Raw genomic sequence first — 16,481 nt, 5'->3', positions numbered from 1 at the left:
AGTGGCTCCTGGTGGCCTCTCCCAGTAAGAAGCAGCAAGACCAGCCACCTCTCCAGCCTTCAGGACGCAAAAAAGCCCCAAAGCGAGAGGAACGTGGTGTAAAACCCCCAAAGTGACATAAGGGGAAAGGGTGCTCGGGGCACGGTCCAGCCCGAGGGCGGCCAGCGCCCCAAGAAGCACCTTCCCCCCTCCTTCCCTCCCTCAGGTCGGACGGATCCCTCCGCGGCGGGTCCCACCCAGGCCCAGCCCCGACACTAGCCCGCACAGACCCCAGTCGGGCCCGGGGTCCCTGCGGCCCCTCAGCAGCCCGTGAGGTGGCGGGGCAGGGCCGGGCCTGCGCGGCCGCCGGCGGCGCCTGAGGTGGCCCGCGCCCATTCGCCAGTATTGCGATGGGGCGGGGCGGGGAGGCGGGGAGACGGGCGAGCTCCGTGCCAACCTTCTCCGCCCCCGGGGAAAGAGGGAGGCGGGACCGGTTTCGCTCGGCGTCCCCGGGATGAAACAGCTGCCTCGGCCCCGCGGCGGCCCTTTAAATAGCTGCCGCCGCCACTGCTCCACTCGTAGCGGGACGTTGACCTGAGCTCGCCGAGCATCCTCACCGCAGTCTCCAGCTCGATCCGCGGTGGTGAGGCAGAACCGCGCCCGCCTACAGTAAGTCCCTGGACTGCAGCTTCGGTGGCGCCCGCGGGTCTCCGCACTGCCTTCACGGGGGGTTCCCGGGGCGGTGGCGGCCTTTCCCGCCAGCGGCCGCCTCCCCGTCAGCGCGGGGCCGGGTTACGGGCAGGGGGCTGTGCCGCGGCCGGCAAGAACCTTTCGCTGGGTTCCCGAGATAGAGCCGGCGGGAGTCGGCCGCGGCCCGAGCCGCCTGGGAGGGAAGTGGGGTCAGCTGCTGCCCGTTTCTTCCACGAAGGAGGAGGCCGGAGCTGCGGTCTCCGCGCTGGCAGTGCCTCTCCCAGCTGAGGGGCTCCGGGGACGGACCGGGAGTTAGGCCTAGTCCGGGGGTCCCGGCTTGGCGCGGCTCTGCCCACAACGGGGCTACGCCGGTCTCTCACGCTGCGCGCTGCTGTCTGGGCTTGTGCCTGGGACTATCGCGGCATCGGCAGCTCCCCGGCTCGAGGGGCGGTATTTATGCTGGCAGGCTTCACAGCGACCGCAGAAAACGCTTCCTCAACGGTTTGTGTGTGTCAGCGCCCCTAGAGCGGGGCAGGCTCCGAAGCCTTCCCGGGTGGGAGAGAGTAAGTGCAGCTCATGTCGAGATCAGCAGCGAGGAAGTGTTTCTGCCTGTGCCAGCACAATAGAATCGCCAATCGTTAATTATGTATTACTTCCTTGATTTTTTGGCCAATATTTTCAAATCTTGGTTCTCTTTTTTCCCCCTCCTCTTAATAGAGCAATCATGTTTGACATTAAGAAGATTTGCTGCATTGGTGCTGGCTATGTTGGTGGTCCAACCTGTAGTGTGATTGCACAGATGTGCCCCAATATCAAAGTTACTGTTGTGGATGTCAATGAGGCCAGAATCAATGCTTGGAATTCGGATACGCTCCCCATCTATGAGGTAAACTTCTCTCGCTGTTCTCTCTTCTTCCAGCCAGTGTTGCATTTGCTTCCCTCCTCCTATCACATGGCATTTCCACATGGCCTACCTCTGAAGCTTTATAAGTATAGCACAGTGATGTCGTTCAAAAAGATTATTCTGGAACATTTGCTTGTCACTACTGCTCATTAAATCAGATTTTGAAAATATCTTAATATGTCTGGTGCAGGCAGGTATTTAAGGATTATATATGAAGAGCCTACTAAGGAAAAATGCGTATACACTGAATTGTGCTAAATCACACTGACTTTCTTTCAGAACCCAGTTTACTCATAGCCTAGTTCTCTCACTTAGTTACAGATGTTATTTGCTGTGTTGTAGCACTATATGAATGTATAATGCTGAGTGGTGAGCTTTATTCCTATTCTGAATACTGCCAAAAGCCAATGGTGCTGCCCATCTTAACCCTATTATAAGATGGGAACAGTCATGTTCCTGATTCACTTGTGCCATAAAACCTCCCATCTGATCCTGGAAGACTAGGCCAGGTAAAGATTACTTTAAATATATCACAGTGTCACTCCTTTGTTACAGAATTACTTAAATGTGAGGATATATAAAGCATTTAAAATAGATTTTCCTTCTTCAGAACTTGTTTTTTCACTCATTTTCTTTTCACACTTAAAGAATAGGTCTCTTTCTTTTCTTTCCTTCAATCTTTCATGAGATGCATGAAAGATTTCATTTTATACATTTGAGCTCTTTTCTTTAACAGGAGGGAAAACTTACCTTCACTTGGCTCCAAAAGACAAGGCATGTTGCCTTGTACTCAGTTACTCTTTTCCTATAAGAAGTCTTTTGATTCCTGTCTGTGCTGTAATTCTAATGCAGTTTTTCCCTCTTCAAACAAAACCTATACTGTGACTCTTTAAGTGAAGATGAATAGACCTCCTTTGTCATACATATTCAAAAGAAAATGTGTATAATGCTCAGATTAGCAGGTGAGACATGAATAAAGATCATGAAAGCAAGTACATTGTTTTCTATAAATACTTAGATTGAATGAGTTAAAGTAGAGCTAGTCTTAGCATGTTTTAAAAAAAAAAAAAAAAAAAAAAGGCCAACAAGAAAAACCCACCTCACAACATCTGCTTCCTGGAATAGTGTCCTTTGCTTACAAAGAATGTACAAAAACTGCCAAGAATTAGTTCAGGCAGTTATAAAATTGAGTCATTGCACAGTGAGGTTTTTGTTGTTTTTTTGGGTGGGTGTTTTTTTTTTTTTTGTATGTTGTTTTTTTCTTTCCACTGTTAGAAATTGTCTAATGGGCTGCCTTTCTATTTACATCCCAGTAAGGCAATAGTTATTACAACCCATCAAATGTTACGTGTTATTCTGCCTGTGGTGACCTTTATTTTCCTTTTAAGTAGGCATTTGATATAAAGTGAGACAGCAACAATTACTTGCACAAGAAAGCTTCTGCTTTGTTTTCCTCTTTTTCCCTCCAGTGAACCTTTGCCTTTCTGGCACTCACTCAGATCTCTCATGTCATGATAAGCTACTCTCAAGGTGGAGATTTGATTGTCATGTTACAGTGTATGACTTCATTTTTCAAATGAAACTAAAGGCTTCTTTTATCTATGACAACTATATCTTAGTTAAATAATGTTGTAGACCATTCTAACACAGAGGATTGATCATGTACGCATGGACTCCTGCTCTTCTTGTCTGAGTGGAGGCGTTAAGAGAAGGGGAGTTGTTATAGTACAGTATGTGTCACTGCAAAGAATCTTATCAAATCATACCTGTGATTCCTCCACACTGCAGGTGTGGTGCCGTGATAAGTTTAATTTGGTTCAAAGATGCGTGGCTGCCAGAAGGAGTGGTCTTTATTTCCTGTGTGTCTCCATTGCCTTTCTTTCACTGAATCTGAGCTTGCTAATTTGGTGGCAGACCTCTTTGTGGGTTTTTGCATTAAATCAGTTTTAGATCTGATGTTAGGGAGATCATGGAATGTGTAGCTGAGAGAAGAGTTGGAACCACCAATTTTCTTTGCAGCCTAAGGAATATTGTAAGACTTCTTGAGTTTAAGCATTACTCTACAGGTATTTCTTTAATTGCTGCTCATGCTAATGGAATTGTGCATGAGAATAACCGGAGTCTAAAATCCGGTTGTGCAAGTAAAAATTCGGTGTGATTGAAAGCTTTTCAAGACAGTGTTTTGAGTATTTTGAATAAGAAAGGGTTTTATTTATTTCACTATGCAAATATACAGAAACTTTACTTCACATCTGGCAGGATGAAAATGTGCCATACTGAGGGGAAGTAAAAAGTCCTTCTGTATCTGAAATGTCAGTTTGGGCATGTGGTTTACTGTTGTTCTAACTGCATTAATCTTGACTGCCTTCTTTTTTTTTTTTTTTTTTTTTTTTTTTTTCCCCAGCCAGGGTTAAAAGAAGTGGTAGAATCCTGTCGAGGAAGAAACCTCTTCTTTTCCACCAGTATTGATGATGCCATTAGAGAAGCTGATCTTGTATTTATTTCTGTAAGTTGAGGGGGAGAAGGTGGTTGTGTGTGGTGTTTGTCTTTTTTTGTTGGGTGATTGGTTGGTTTGTTTGTTTTTCTCTTATCAAATCATTGTTTCCCTTACATTAGGGAGAGGCCTTTGTTTTGTCATATAGATTCAGCTAGATATGTATTGTGTCAGTTTTCTCTTTGTCTTTTTGGGTACTGTGGGAAAAGTGTTAAGTAAGCTTATTTTCTTTTTGTGTTTCTTATAGCCAGTAGAACATTTGACAAAGAAACAGGCTCTAAATCAAAATGAAAATGTTGATAACTAGCTTGGCTAAATGCCTGAGGTCTTAGAGTAGAATATAGTACGTATCTGTCGTTGCAGTGTACTACTGAAATCTATGGGACTTTAGTAATGATATGGTCCCTAGATAGGGATGCAAAGTCATCCTGATTATTTGGTTAGAAAGATAACTTATTTCTAGAAGCTTTAAAAAAAAAAAAAAAAAAACACAAAAAACTTCTCTTTTTTTTTTTTTTTTAAAGGGTATGGCTTTAGTATTTTCTAGCTTTAATATTTCTAAGCTGTTGCACTTAGAGAATCCAGTCAAACATAAATAGGGTGATGTTTTGTAATCTAGACAGCTGTTTCTAATGCAGAATGCAAAAGGACTGCTTGCTATTCATCTTGGTAGACCACAGTTCATTTTTTTTGTTACTTCAGTCATCTTTTCTTGAGAGCTCCTCTTTGTTATAGGGCACCTCAGTACAGAGCTCTTTCTGATAGTAATTTTCTCCATTCATTAAGTCTAAAATGAATGCTACTTTTCTGGAGGATTGCCACAAATACAGCCCATATATTGCCACCTGTCCTTGGCTTAAAACATGCTGTTGTATTTTGCATGTTGTTGCCACTTCTTTCAGCTTGTAATAAAAAGGACCCTCTGTCTTTAAGTGATGTGTTTTCCCTCATGTTACCTTTTCTGTTTACTTCAGTATAGCAATTTTCAGCAGCTTTACACTTAGTTTAAACCCACTTAGCAGTGAAAACTATAACTACTTCACTATCTGCAAGATTGTCATACTCCTAATGTGGGACAGGAAACAAAAGGTGGCTGGCACTAGTCATGAAAAAATTACAGGTGTTTCTAGAGTAAGTTTCACTGAAGCCTATGGAGCTTCTATGGATTGCTCTTGTTTAAACTCTGTTTGAATAGAGGCCAGTGAGCTTGCTTTACATGACAAAATGGGTGATTGAGAAAGCCAATAACTTTTCATCTGGAGAAAGATTCTGGGCTAGAAGCAAGCTGCACTCTGGGAAGGAAAATGCCTGTCTCATTTTAACAATTGCAGCTCTTGTGTAAAATTTCTTCCCCCTCCATGTATTTGTAACTAGGTTAACACTCCAACAAAGACCTATGGGATGGGAAAAGGCCGAGCAGCTGATCTGAAATACATTGAAGCTTGTGCTAGACGAATTGTACAAAATTCAAATGGCTATAAAATTGTCACTGAGAAAAGCACAGTTCCAGTACGTGCTGCGGAGAGCATTCGTAGAATATTTGATGCTAATACTAAGCCTAACTTAGATTTGCAGGTAAGTGTAATCTTTGAGTTGTATGTTTAAAGGCTGGTTGTTGCTTTTGGCTGTTATCTGTTGTTCTTTCTGTGCTCTAGGTGCTGTCTAACCCAGAGTTCCTTGCAGAAGGAACAGCCATCAAGGACCTGAAGAACCCAGATAGAGTGCTTATTGGTGGAGATGATTCTCCAGAGGGACAGAAAGCTGTCCGTGCTCTTTGTGCTGTTTATGAGCACTGGGTGCCCAAAGAAAAAATCCTCACAACCAATACGTGGTCATCAGAACTTTCTAAACTGGTTAGTGTTACCACTGCTGTCTGCAATGAGCAATGGGTGTAAGCGAGACAAAGAAGACTCAGTGAGACTTAGAAGTTCACTGATGCTGAGTGATGCAGCTAGGAAAGACAAACATAGTTGGGTGGACCCAGTATGTATGTCAAAGGGTATTCATCTTTTCCAGTTATTTCAGCTGAGCCAACAGATGATATAAACTTTCCCTGAAATCCCTTTCTCACTTTTATTGCTGTTTTATTACAAAGAGTAAACTCTTAAAAACAGTGCTCCAGAAACAGGTTACCGTCATGAAACAGTTCGAACTCTGCAAGTTAAAAACTATATTATTTTGCTTGGGTGCCATTAACTGGCATTTATGTATCAAAGTGTTTGTGTTACCATTTTTGTATCTCAGCAGAGTTACAGAGTTAAAGTAATCCTTCCAGTAGTAACTCACTTAGGTCTGTGGGCATCTTGATTTCTGGAAAAATGTAAGTTCTCCTTGTTATGTGTTTTATCTACAGGCAGCTAATGCTTTCCTTGCCCAAAGAATCAGCAGCATTAACTCAATCAGTGCTCTGTGTGAAGCAACAGGAGCAGATGTTGAAGAAGTAGCAAGAGCTATTGGAACAGACCAAAGAATTGGAAATAAGTTTCTCAAAGCCAGTGTTGGTAAATGAAAAATCTGGGGGTTGGGTTTTTTTTCCTTCTGGACTTCTGTGTAACAGTGCAATAAGCCTACTAGAAGTGTTTTGAAGTAAGTGATCTGATACTCTAAAATCTTCTACAGCATGAGAGTATGAAACTTTTGCTGCAGAGTACTAGCATAAATCAGTTTGTTTTTCTGGTAATATGTCTAGGACTGGGGTTGCTCTAGAAGCTGGCAATCTGAAAGCTGAGAGTTCAGTGGATGGTTTATCCTGCCTGAGACACTGGAAAGAAAAGCCACAACTTTATTTTTCTGAAGCATCACTGATGATAGTGCTCTCCAAAATGTCTTCCTGATTGTAACTGCTGCAGTCTTGTTCAGGAGTTGACGCCAGTGCCCTGAGGAAGGGGATGCCTCTAGGTCAGAGTGTGTGATGGCAACTTCTAATTTGTAGAATGAATTCAGTTGTTCAGATATACTAGAGGGTAAGATGTGATAAAGTTGTGAACAGTTGTGATACATCAAACTTCCAAACTTATAGAATAAGACTAAAGCATATCTATATGGCTACAGTCTTCATGTTAAGAAGAGTGTATGACTTTAATCCTATTAAATATAACCTCTCCTAGAGCCTATGCAAGACTGAAAAGCAGACAGCAAAAACATTACCAAAATTGCTATTGGGTTATTATAATTTCTTTTACAACATGTTGCTTCTGGGACTCTGCTGAGCAAAGTTAGGGGTCAAAGATCCCACTGTTAATTGTCTCAGTTCTCACTTGGCTATGGTGATCTTTGGTTCTTGGCAGTGATTAGCTATCCGTTTGGTGACTAGGAAGGAAAGAACTCTGATTAACATACTTGTTCGGAGAAATCTCTAGGTGGAGGGAGAGCAAAAACTTAGAAGCTTGTCTACCCCCTTGTAATAACAAAAAACCTAGGGGCTACCATGTATTTCCATGAGACTGGGTTAAAACTTCCGTTGACCTCAGTGGGACCTGAAGCAGATTTTAAGGCTTCTGTAGCTGACTATGTAAGTAAGTCTGGGAGCTGGATTTTGAGAGATTCATAAGTTTTCATTTGCTAGAAGCAAAATACTTGGGGAAAAAACATAATGCTGACTATGACTGCAGAAAAAATTACTTGATTCCAGTGGCTAGTTTACATTAGTACCTTAGTCACTGTCAAATAACCATTTTCTCTTTCAGGGTTTGGAGGTAGCTGTTTTCAGAAGGATGTTTTGAATTTAGTGTACCTCTGTGAGGCACTGAACTTACCTGAAGTAGCCCGCTACTGGCAACAGGTAGAAGTTCTTCACCAATTTTTTGAGGGAGTTGTATTTCTTAAGCTTTCAGGTATCAGGCATTGAGCTTTTGAGCACTGTTCACATATAATCTGTGTTTCAGCTTTAAAGAATAGATATTGATCATCTCTACATTTTAGGGCCTTCAGCCTAACACTGGCATTTGATACTTGTTTGTGCTTAGGTTTTTTTTTTTGGTGAATTAAATTGTGTGGATGAAATGGATTGGGAAATTGTCTAGAAGTAGCAGTAGAAAATGTGAACCACAACTATGTCCGGGGCCCCTTATTCCTCTTGTGCTTGGTTATTTCCATCTACTTTGAATTCAAAGCTTCTCTTTTCCTCAGGGTCTACTTTTACAATGCCTTTTCTGAAACGACTTGGCAGCACTTTTAAACTTGGCAGTATTTTATAAATGGACATGGTTGCTGCTGCTCCCTGATTAATGTTAAGAATGGTTGGGAAGATGGGGATGGTCTCAGGCCTAACACCAATGCAGCAATTCCAGGATGACCAGCCTGTACTATCAAGCATTTCCCTTCTAACTGGTGAAAGGACCTCACCCCTCTCCCCAGTCCTGACTGAGGAGGCAGCTTTGACATGTGTGGCATGGTCAAAAGAACAGCTTTGGTTTATTGTCCTGATTTAGGCTATGGTGATTAAGGCTGCCTAGCAGATGCCCCCGAAATACCAAGCACATGATTTGCCTATGTTATTAGCAGCTTTCTTTTTTTTTTTTTTTTTTTTTTTTTAAATATTCCTTTTGGTCAGCCTTTCCCCACCTACCTTTTCTCCATCACAGTCTGGTGTCAAATAACCTGTCAATATCAATTACAACTTCATCTTTGTTCAGTTGTGCCATATCCATGCTTAAATCCAGTATTCCTTATACCATTACCTGGGTCATCATGGCCATGTGGTACTGTTGAAAGGGTTACTTAAGCTCTGTTGGCTTTGCAAAGTTCTATTCCCCAGAAGGTCCTTAATACTCCCTTCCAATTGTCTGAAGCTTGGTTTGATCTCACTCATAATTTCCCTTAACAGCCTGTAGAACTCTGCCATCGGAGAGCTATCTGTGACTTGTCAGCTTCTTGCATTATCTGTGATGTAGAAAGGCACTGGGCATCCTGTTTAGACAGTTTGACCTCCAGCCAGGGGCTGGTCAGCAGTCTAGTTACTTGCTTGCAACAGTTAATTCTTACATGAATTGCTTGGAACAAGAAAGACATGTTGTTTTATGCTGTCTGCCTCTAAAGTGGGTGTAGATTGACATCTTAAAAACATACCTCATTAAGACATCTAGTCCATGGGGGAGAGGCTTGCAATCCCATCAGGAAAGAGGCTAATGGTACTGCATGGACCTTGTGTGGATTAAAAAGGCTAAAAAACATTTTCACAGTCGCTGTGTGTGACACATAAGGAAGCATGTATTTGGCAATGGGATATCCATGTGACACCAAGTACTCTAACTCTGAAATTGCTTTCCATGATTCTGCCTAGAATACAGTAAGGTATAAATTTAAAAACCAAGCAATCTGAAAAAATCCTAGCCTTTGCACATGTGCTATCATGCATTAGCATATATAGTCACTGATTAAAATAGATTTTGATAAATTAACTATAGATTTATCTTTGGATTACTTATAACACTGAGTAAATACTTGGCTTTCTCTTTTAAGCCTGTATTAAACTTGTGTAGGTAGTTTGGCTTGATTGTTAATAGAATCTGTTTATAGTTTGAAATTGCTTCCTTCTATACTACCATGTTTGATGTAATTTCAGGTCATAGACATGAATGACTATCAAAGAAGAAGATTTGCTTCACGCATTATTGACAGCTTGTTCAATACTGTTGCTGATAAGAAGATAGCTATTTTAGGGTTTGCATTCAAAAAGGATACTGGGGACACAAGGTAAGAAAGCAAGTTCTGTTCATTAATGTGGACTCCCTCCACTTCTCACCTACTACACAGTTAACCCCCCCAGCTGAATTGCATTAATAAAACCAGATCAGATATGGGACCCTTAAACTGTTGTGACTGAGTTGATTTGTAACAAGTATTAGTCTTTCTCAGCTGGGTTAGACAGTCGATTCTTGACCTCTACAGCATACTTGAATGGCTCAGAATCTAAAGCAGATAACTCTAGTCCTTATTAACCTGTGTAATCGAAGATAAACTTTTATTTTTTTTTCTGACAGAGCCGTTCCATTCTCCACAGAAAAGAATGCAAATGTTTTTTGCAAGTGGTTCTAAATTACTATATGACACCAAAGTTTCAGCTTTGTTTCCCAAAGGTGGTTACTTCTGTTTTCCTGCAAAGCTCAAACTTGATACAAGTGTCCAACTGCAGTTTGTAGGGAATGCTTATAAGCTTGAGGCCTTGTTAATTATGATCAAAAGGTGTCCTGAGGCTTAGTATCTCTCTGGCACAACTCAGCAAGACAGATGTAAACTTGTTTTTCGTATTACTCTCCTTGATGTCCCTCAAGACATCAAGTTTACTGCTGGCATGGGTTACCACTAAGATTTTTGATATAAAACTGGTATAAAATCTCTGGCATTGCATAACGTATCATGACACTTGAAGACTTTAATTGCTTAGAACATGCCACCTGGTTCTTTAATTTATTGATTTACTTCCCTAGGGAGTCATCCAGTATCTATATTAGCAAGTATTTAATGGATGAAGGAGCAAAGCTCCATATCTATGATCCTAAAGTACCTAAGGAACAAATAATCTTGGATCTCTCACATCTGGGTGTCTCAGAAGATAACCAAGGTAAGAATGCTCATGTAAAGCTTATTTTCTTCTTTTCCTTTCCACCCTACTCTCAAAACACAAGTCGGTTTAAAGTCGGTTTAAATACTATAAATTTATCTTCAGATTTTCACCATGATGATGGTGTGCTGTTGGTTACACTTATTAAAGATTGTTATAGGTCAGAGGATTACTGTAACTCTTTCTCCTTTTGCCGTAGCTTCTATAGCTAAATACTAATTATGTACTATTGTGGTTTTTTTCTTTTGCTAGCCACTTGAATACATGCAAAGAATTTTCTTTGCCTAATTAAAAGGAATAGAGAGAATGTCCATAAGAGAATAATGTTGTTCTGTCAGCTCCTTTGTGTCCTGAGTCCTACCTGCTACTGCTGTCCTGGGTTCAGCAGTAGCAGTCACTTGCCATAGTTCTTGCTTGCATGTATAAAGTATAAATAAAGAAATAATTCTGGAATTCACTGTAGAGCATTCTTCCCCTGTATTGCTTCCAAATTTGTTTCCTTAAATTCAAGATTTTAAAGTAAGCATCTATGACTAGAAATTTCTTGGAGAGAAGTAGGGGGTGTTTGAGATTTTTGTTCCATTTTCATATTGGAGAGGGGGAGAACGGAGATGATGAATGGGGGAGAAGGATGGATCAGATGTGAAGACGATGGTGGAAAATGAGCTGTGATGGAGTGAAGGGTGTTACGTTTTTTGACATGCCTTTGAATTAGAGGGGGAGGGTTGTCTCTAGGGAGCTGCTGAGGCAGTCAGGATGAAGGCAGCTGCTAGTGAGCCGTGTATATCTTTTGTAGTATGAATGGAGTTAAATACAAACTGTGATGTACTGTGATGTGCTTTGTGAGAGTTGGTATGTGAACAGTCCTAGTAACTTCTAATTCTAGAGATGCTCTTGACAGTTTAAATCAAATTTGAATGCTTAACTTCAACCACTTAAGTGCTCTGACTGTTCAGATGCTGGGTACAAGCTGCTTTCACTCAAGTAAGTGAAATCAAAGTGATAAATATCTTGATATTAAACATCTCTAGGTAAGTTACTTGAAACTTGGGTTTTGTGTAGGGCAGGGAAGAAGTCTCATTTGCCAGTAGTGCAGCAGATTGATGCTAAGTATGTGTGCAGAATAGAACTTTTATTTTTCCTTCTGTTACAGTGTCTCGGTTGGTCACTATCAGTAAAGACCCTTATGAAGCCTGTGATGGAGCTCATGCCCTTGTAATTTGCACTGAATGGGACATGTTTAAGGTAAATTTTATCTTCAATTTAAACTAAGGAAAAAAGAGGGAGTGTTATGCTACTGCTGTATTCTACCTGCTTTAATTGCGTTTTACAGGAGTTGGATTATGAACGTATTCATAAGAAGATGCTGAAGCCTGCATTTATCTTTGATGGTAGGAGACTTCTAGATGATCTTCACAATGAGCTACAAGTCATTGGCTTCCAGGTAATCAGCTGGGTGACGCTGCTTGCATTTTTCTGTCTGCTTTCTTCCTTCTTTTCTCTCCTTCTGCAGTAACTGAGTAGTAATTGAAAAAACCTCTTCAGGTGAGGATTTAGATCTAAACCTATGTATCTGTACTTAAGTCTCCTCACTAGCACTGTCTTCCTCCATTACCTTACTATTTTCATAGATTGCTGTGTTAAAATCTGAGCTGCATCAGACTACGATGCTTATTCTGTAGCATAAGCATGCCTTAGAATCATAGAATCTGTGGATTTTTAGGCTGGAAAAGACCATTAAGATTGAGTTGAACCAACATCTGAATGTCTGCCCTTTGGACTGTGGAAATCATGCAGATTGAGATAGATGTAAAAACCTGCTAAATCTCATTCTTAAATTCATTCTAGATAACAAGCAGAATAATTGCCTCCAAAACTAACCCCTTCACTGTTTCCTCAAGTCCTGCAGTCTTTGCTGCTACCACCCATCAGAAGGGCTGAGCTTAGCATTTGCTGTGTGTTACAACCTGTGCCACACCTTGTACCTGGGAATTTATTTGAATATCACCAGATGAAAAAGGCAACATCTAAAACTGACAGTAACAGGATAGCAGAACATGCTTCCTTCAGAAGTAAATGGAAGCTGTAAGCACCTTTGTGTTCTTCACAAAAGACATAAAGCAGGTTTACCTACAGCTTTAACCCAGACAAGGTGTAGTGCAGGTAACATGTTTACCAGCCAGTGAGATCCTCCACTTGGACAGATTATTAAAACAAGCTTTGGACTTTCCCTGAGTTCTGCGTAAGGCTGGCTGCCACTGGAGTTGAAAGTCTTGTATGTGAAGATGCTTCAGCATTTCACTGACTTATCTTCAGAATTACATAGGAAGCTTGAGAGGACTGATTAATTTCAGCCAGAAGATCAAAGCAATGGTCTGTGTTTACACCCAAGAGAGGGCCCAAAGCTTCTTAACTAAGCATTTTGCTAAGCTAATAGCAAATTATATATCAAATTATAACCTATGTGATGTTTTTCTGAGGAACTTCTGTGGGTCTGTGTCTTTAAAGACTTCCCAAATCAGAGGGTCTGTTTCATAGCTCTTGGGTAACTTTTCTTTGAAATTCTAGTTGAATTTTTAACCAATTTGCTTTCCAGATTCCAGTTTGTCATCCAGGTTTACTATCTGGATTTTTCATCCAGAATGTCATTACGAAGACGTTCAACAATTGACCTATATTTTCTGTATGAAATAATAAGGATTTTGTCTTAAAAGGGCAGCCCTAAAATCTGATTTTCTAGGTCCCAAGTCTTTTTAACTGCCCTTGTTTAAAAACTATTGTATAGACAGCCTGATGCCAATAGCAATTCCATTACATACACTCCAAATTTATGGATTTGAGCTGTTCTGCTGTGGGGTTTCTTTTACTCAACCTAGGTGTGTTTAAAGTTTTTTTAAACTCTACCATTTCAATTATAACCTGTTTCCACAGTGAAGCTCAGTTTAGGGAATATGAATGTGAAGCTCTGTAATTACAGGTGAAGTAATTTCTGATTTGGGAAAATCTGCTCAGGTTTCAAGTAGGGAATACAGAGTAAGCCTTGATTGAAGGGCTTGAAGCACTTCTAGCATAGACAGAATTTGACTAATACTAAAATCACCAAATCTATGAATAACCTGATAGAAGCATCTCACCAAGACACAATCAGAACAAAATCTACAAGCTAGATCAGATATGTGTTGTTGTATTCTATGTACTCCTGAGTATTGTGATGACTTGCGTAATGGCTACAGGATTCTTTCTTGACGTTTTTTCTCCTGCTTAAACTACTCACTTATTTACACTGTTCATGAACAGGCTTGTGTAAACTGATTTAACCAGCCAATTAAAGCTGTTATGGGCAAATATAGTACTTACACCTCACATGACTGTTGGAACAACTCTTTTTCTAGAGTTAACTCAGATGTCTCTCTAAAATATATTCATCAAAATTCAGTGAAACTTAAAATAGCTGAAGTATTTGTGTCTTTTGGTGTTTTGCATCTGACCTGTGCTACTTAAGAGGAAAGCCACAGCTCTCCTTGCTTGCTGGGTGTCTGAACTGTTTTGTTACTTGGTGTTTTATCCTCCACAAGCTCTGTCCATGGTGATTTACATTAGTCTGACCTAGAAATTAGGAGAACCTGTCTCGCTCTTTGAATATTGCAGTGCCTGGCTTGTGTGTGTTGGCTTTGTTACATGCTTTCTCTTGTACAGAGTTGGCTGCCTTTAGCCTTTTAGAGTTGCATTATTTCAAACACAACCCACTACATTATAAGGGGGAGTCGGGGGGAATCTTCTATCTTAATTTACTGGATATAAGTTTTTAGACAAAGGAGGCTGAACCCCCATTCTGTGAACACTCAGAAGCATTTTATGATTTCTGTTCTGATAGTCCTATGGAAGATGAGGCACATGAATTTTCAAATTAGTAAGATGCAGCTTTAAATAGGCAAAGCAGGCACCTGTGAAAGGCTGTATTTAACAAAAACCTTTTTGCAACTTCAATCCCAGAAAAACTGTCCCTGGGCACACTGCACTTTGTGGTTTGTATTATTCTAGTGTCATGGTCCTGAATGTGATTTATAGTTTTCCTCATAGGCCAACATGCTCAGCTTAGCTTGCCACTTATGAAATGTGTTTTCTCTTTCAGATTGAAACAATTGGGAAGAAGGTGTCAGCCAAAAGAATTCCTTTTGCATCTTCATGTGAAATTCCTAAATTCAGCCTGCAGGACCCACCGGTCAAAAAGCCGAGAGTATAATGTTTGATAGGTGCTGAAGGAATTCTGTGGACCTTCTTAAGTGACAATAACTGTAAGCCTATGCTTTTCTAAGGAAAGATATTTTCATAAATGAAACCAATTTTACGCTAGAAATGGTACCTGGTACATGTGAATTCAGTCTAATTTCAAATCTCTATTTTTATAGGGTTTTTTTGTTACTGAAGATGGTACAGATCTGTTTTTAATAATGAATCATCTTTTAAATGGAAAAGTTACCTTCAAACTGCAGATTTCTGCTTCCAGAAGTGTTCCTAAACTGCACTTTGAATGTTTCAAATTATATGAAAACAAAAGAAACAGTATCTTTTTCAGTCTCATTATGGAGAGTGATCAGGTAATTCTTCACCCAGTTGAATGCTTGCTCTTAGCTGGCATTGAAGTAAAAAGATAAGTGCTAAATGGATTTGACAGGATTTGGGTTGAGCTCTGAAATAGAGCTGAGTGCAACAATAATACCCCTATGCAGTTTGGGATCAGTTGGCACTGATGCAGTCTAAACCGCATCTGTTGAGAGGCCGTGTAGTTCCACAGGTATCTATCATGTAACTAATGGCAGTGGACTGACAGCTGTAAGCTGATCCACTGGCAGATCTTCACTTTTGATTCTCTAGTTGTCTTGCCTACATTCCATGTGCAGCTACATAAATTATTGATGTAATCAGATTCCTGGGGCAAGTCTTTCCAATACAACCCCTCTTCAGCAGAGGAGCATTCTGCTTGTTCGAACATTCAGTTTAAGCAGAATTACCTAATTTGGTGTCAGTCCAAGCAGAAAGCAAATACTGGCTTTGAAGCTACCTGATGGCTCTTTTTCGTTCCTTTCTGCTTACATACTTCATCTGAAAGCAGCTTTCTTAATGAATCTGCAAAAATTATTCCCTGCTGTTAAATTATGAAAAATAAAAATTCAGCCCCATAAATTAGTCAGCTTGCTACCTCATTTAATTAGCAGGAATGAATACTTTCTATGTTATCTTGATTTTTTTTTTTTTTCTTATTACTTTACTTCTACTTGTTTTTATTATTCTCAATTGGCCAGTGTGATTAAAATCCTTGAGATGATGGAGTTTGTGTTTGGCTTGTTGCATGGGGTTGTGAAATGGAGGGGAGGATGGAGGAGGATGACCATGAACAGGTTTCAGACTAGAAAGCATAGATGTCTTAGCTGAATAATCATAGTGTTGAGATGTTGGAGTATTATCCTTTAGCTAGTCATGTAATACCTTCTCAATTTATTCAACAGGTTTCCCTTCAGTTATGCTGTGTCAATGGTTAAACAGAGCACAAGATCAATGTCCTCTTGGTAGTGAGTGCTATTAAACTATTTACCCACAGAAATGTAGTTACAATTTAAGCTTTAGGACAGATATTTGAAGATTTAAGGAGCTTGTATTATCTACTGAAATTGTTATACAAAACAGTGTTACTTGACTGAAATAGCTGTATCTTTGAACCAGGTGCTTTCAGTTTCTGCATGTTAATGGTCTTCCACATAGGGACTAACTATGCAGTGATCACTCAGCACTTTGGGCAAATATGCCTCAGGCTTTTTGTCCCATCCTTCTGTGAGGAGCACATCAGAAGCCAC

The 16,481-nt window shown here is 40.5% G+C and overlaps 1 protein-coding gene across 2 annotated transcripts; it reads left to right on the top strand.

Annotated features, from left to right (window-relative positions):
• Nucleotides 1-503: 503 nt before the first annotated feature.
• On the top strand, nucleotides 504-15,221 carry UGDH (UDP-glucose 6-dehydrogenase). Of its 2 annotated transcripts, XR_013958226.1 has the most exons (13): nucleotides 504-648; nucleotides 1,387-1,555; nucleotides 3,978-4,079; nucleotides 5,442-5,642; nucleotides 5,723-5,920; nucleotides 6,421-6,568; nucleotides 7,754-7,848; nucleotides 9,631-9,761; nucleotides 10,496-10,629; nucleotides 11,783-11,874; nucleotides 11,963-12,073; nucleotides 14,762-14,924; nucleotides 15,039-15,221. XR_013958226.1 is itself a non-coding variant. In XM_080632067.1 (12 exons), the coding sequence occupies exons 2-12, from the start codon at nucleotides 1,394-1,396 to the stop codon at nucleotides 14,870-14,872; spliced, it is 1,485 nt and encodes a 494-aa protein (XP_080488193.1). In that variant the 5' UTR covers nucleotides 504-648; nucleotides 1,387-1,393; the 3' UTR covers nucleotides 14,873-15,221. The 2 variants fall into 2 exon arrangements, 1 of the variants encoding a protein (XP_080488193.1); XM_080632067.1 differs by having other exon boundaries at nucleotides 14,762-15,221.
• Nucleotides 15,222-16,481: the final 1,260 nt, after the last annotated feature.

The sequence above is a fragment of the Psittacula echo genome, assembly GCF_963264785.1.
Source record: "Psittacula echo genome assembly, chromosome: 1".
NCBI lineage: Eukaryota > Metazoa > Chordata > Aves > Psittaciformes > Psittacidae > Psittacula > Psittacula echo.
This window is presented reverse-complemented; position numbering and strand designations above follow the sequence as displayed.

Bases quoted from the DNA above. Each gene is read 5' to 3' on its own strand.
- UGDH (XM_080632067.1), top strand. From the start codon at position 1,394: ATGTTTGACATTAAGAAGATTTGCTGCATTGGTGCTGGCTATGTTGGT. The intron at 5,643-5,722 runs GTAAGTGTAATC...TCTGTGCTCTAG, and splicing joins AGCCTAACTTAGATTTGCAG to GTGCTGTCTAACCCAGAGTT. The intron at 7,849-9,630 runs GTAGAAGTTCTT...ATGTAATTTCAG, and splicing joins TAGCCCGCTACTGGCAACAG to GTCATAGACATGAATGACTA.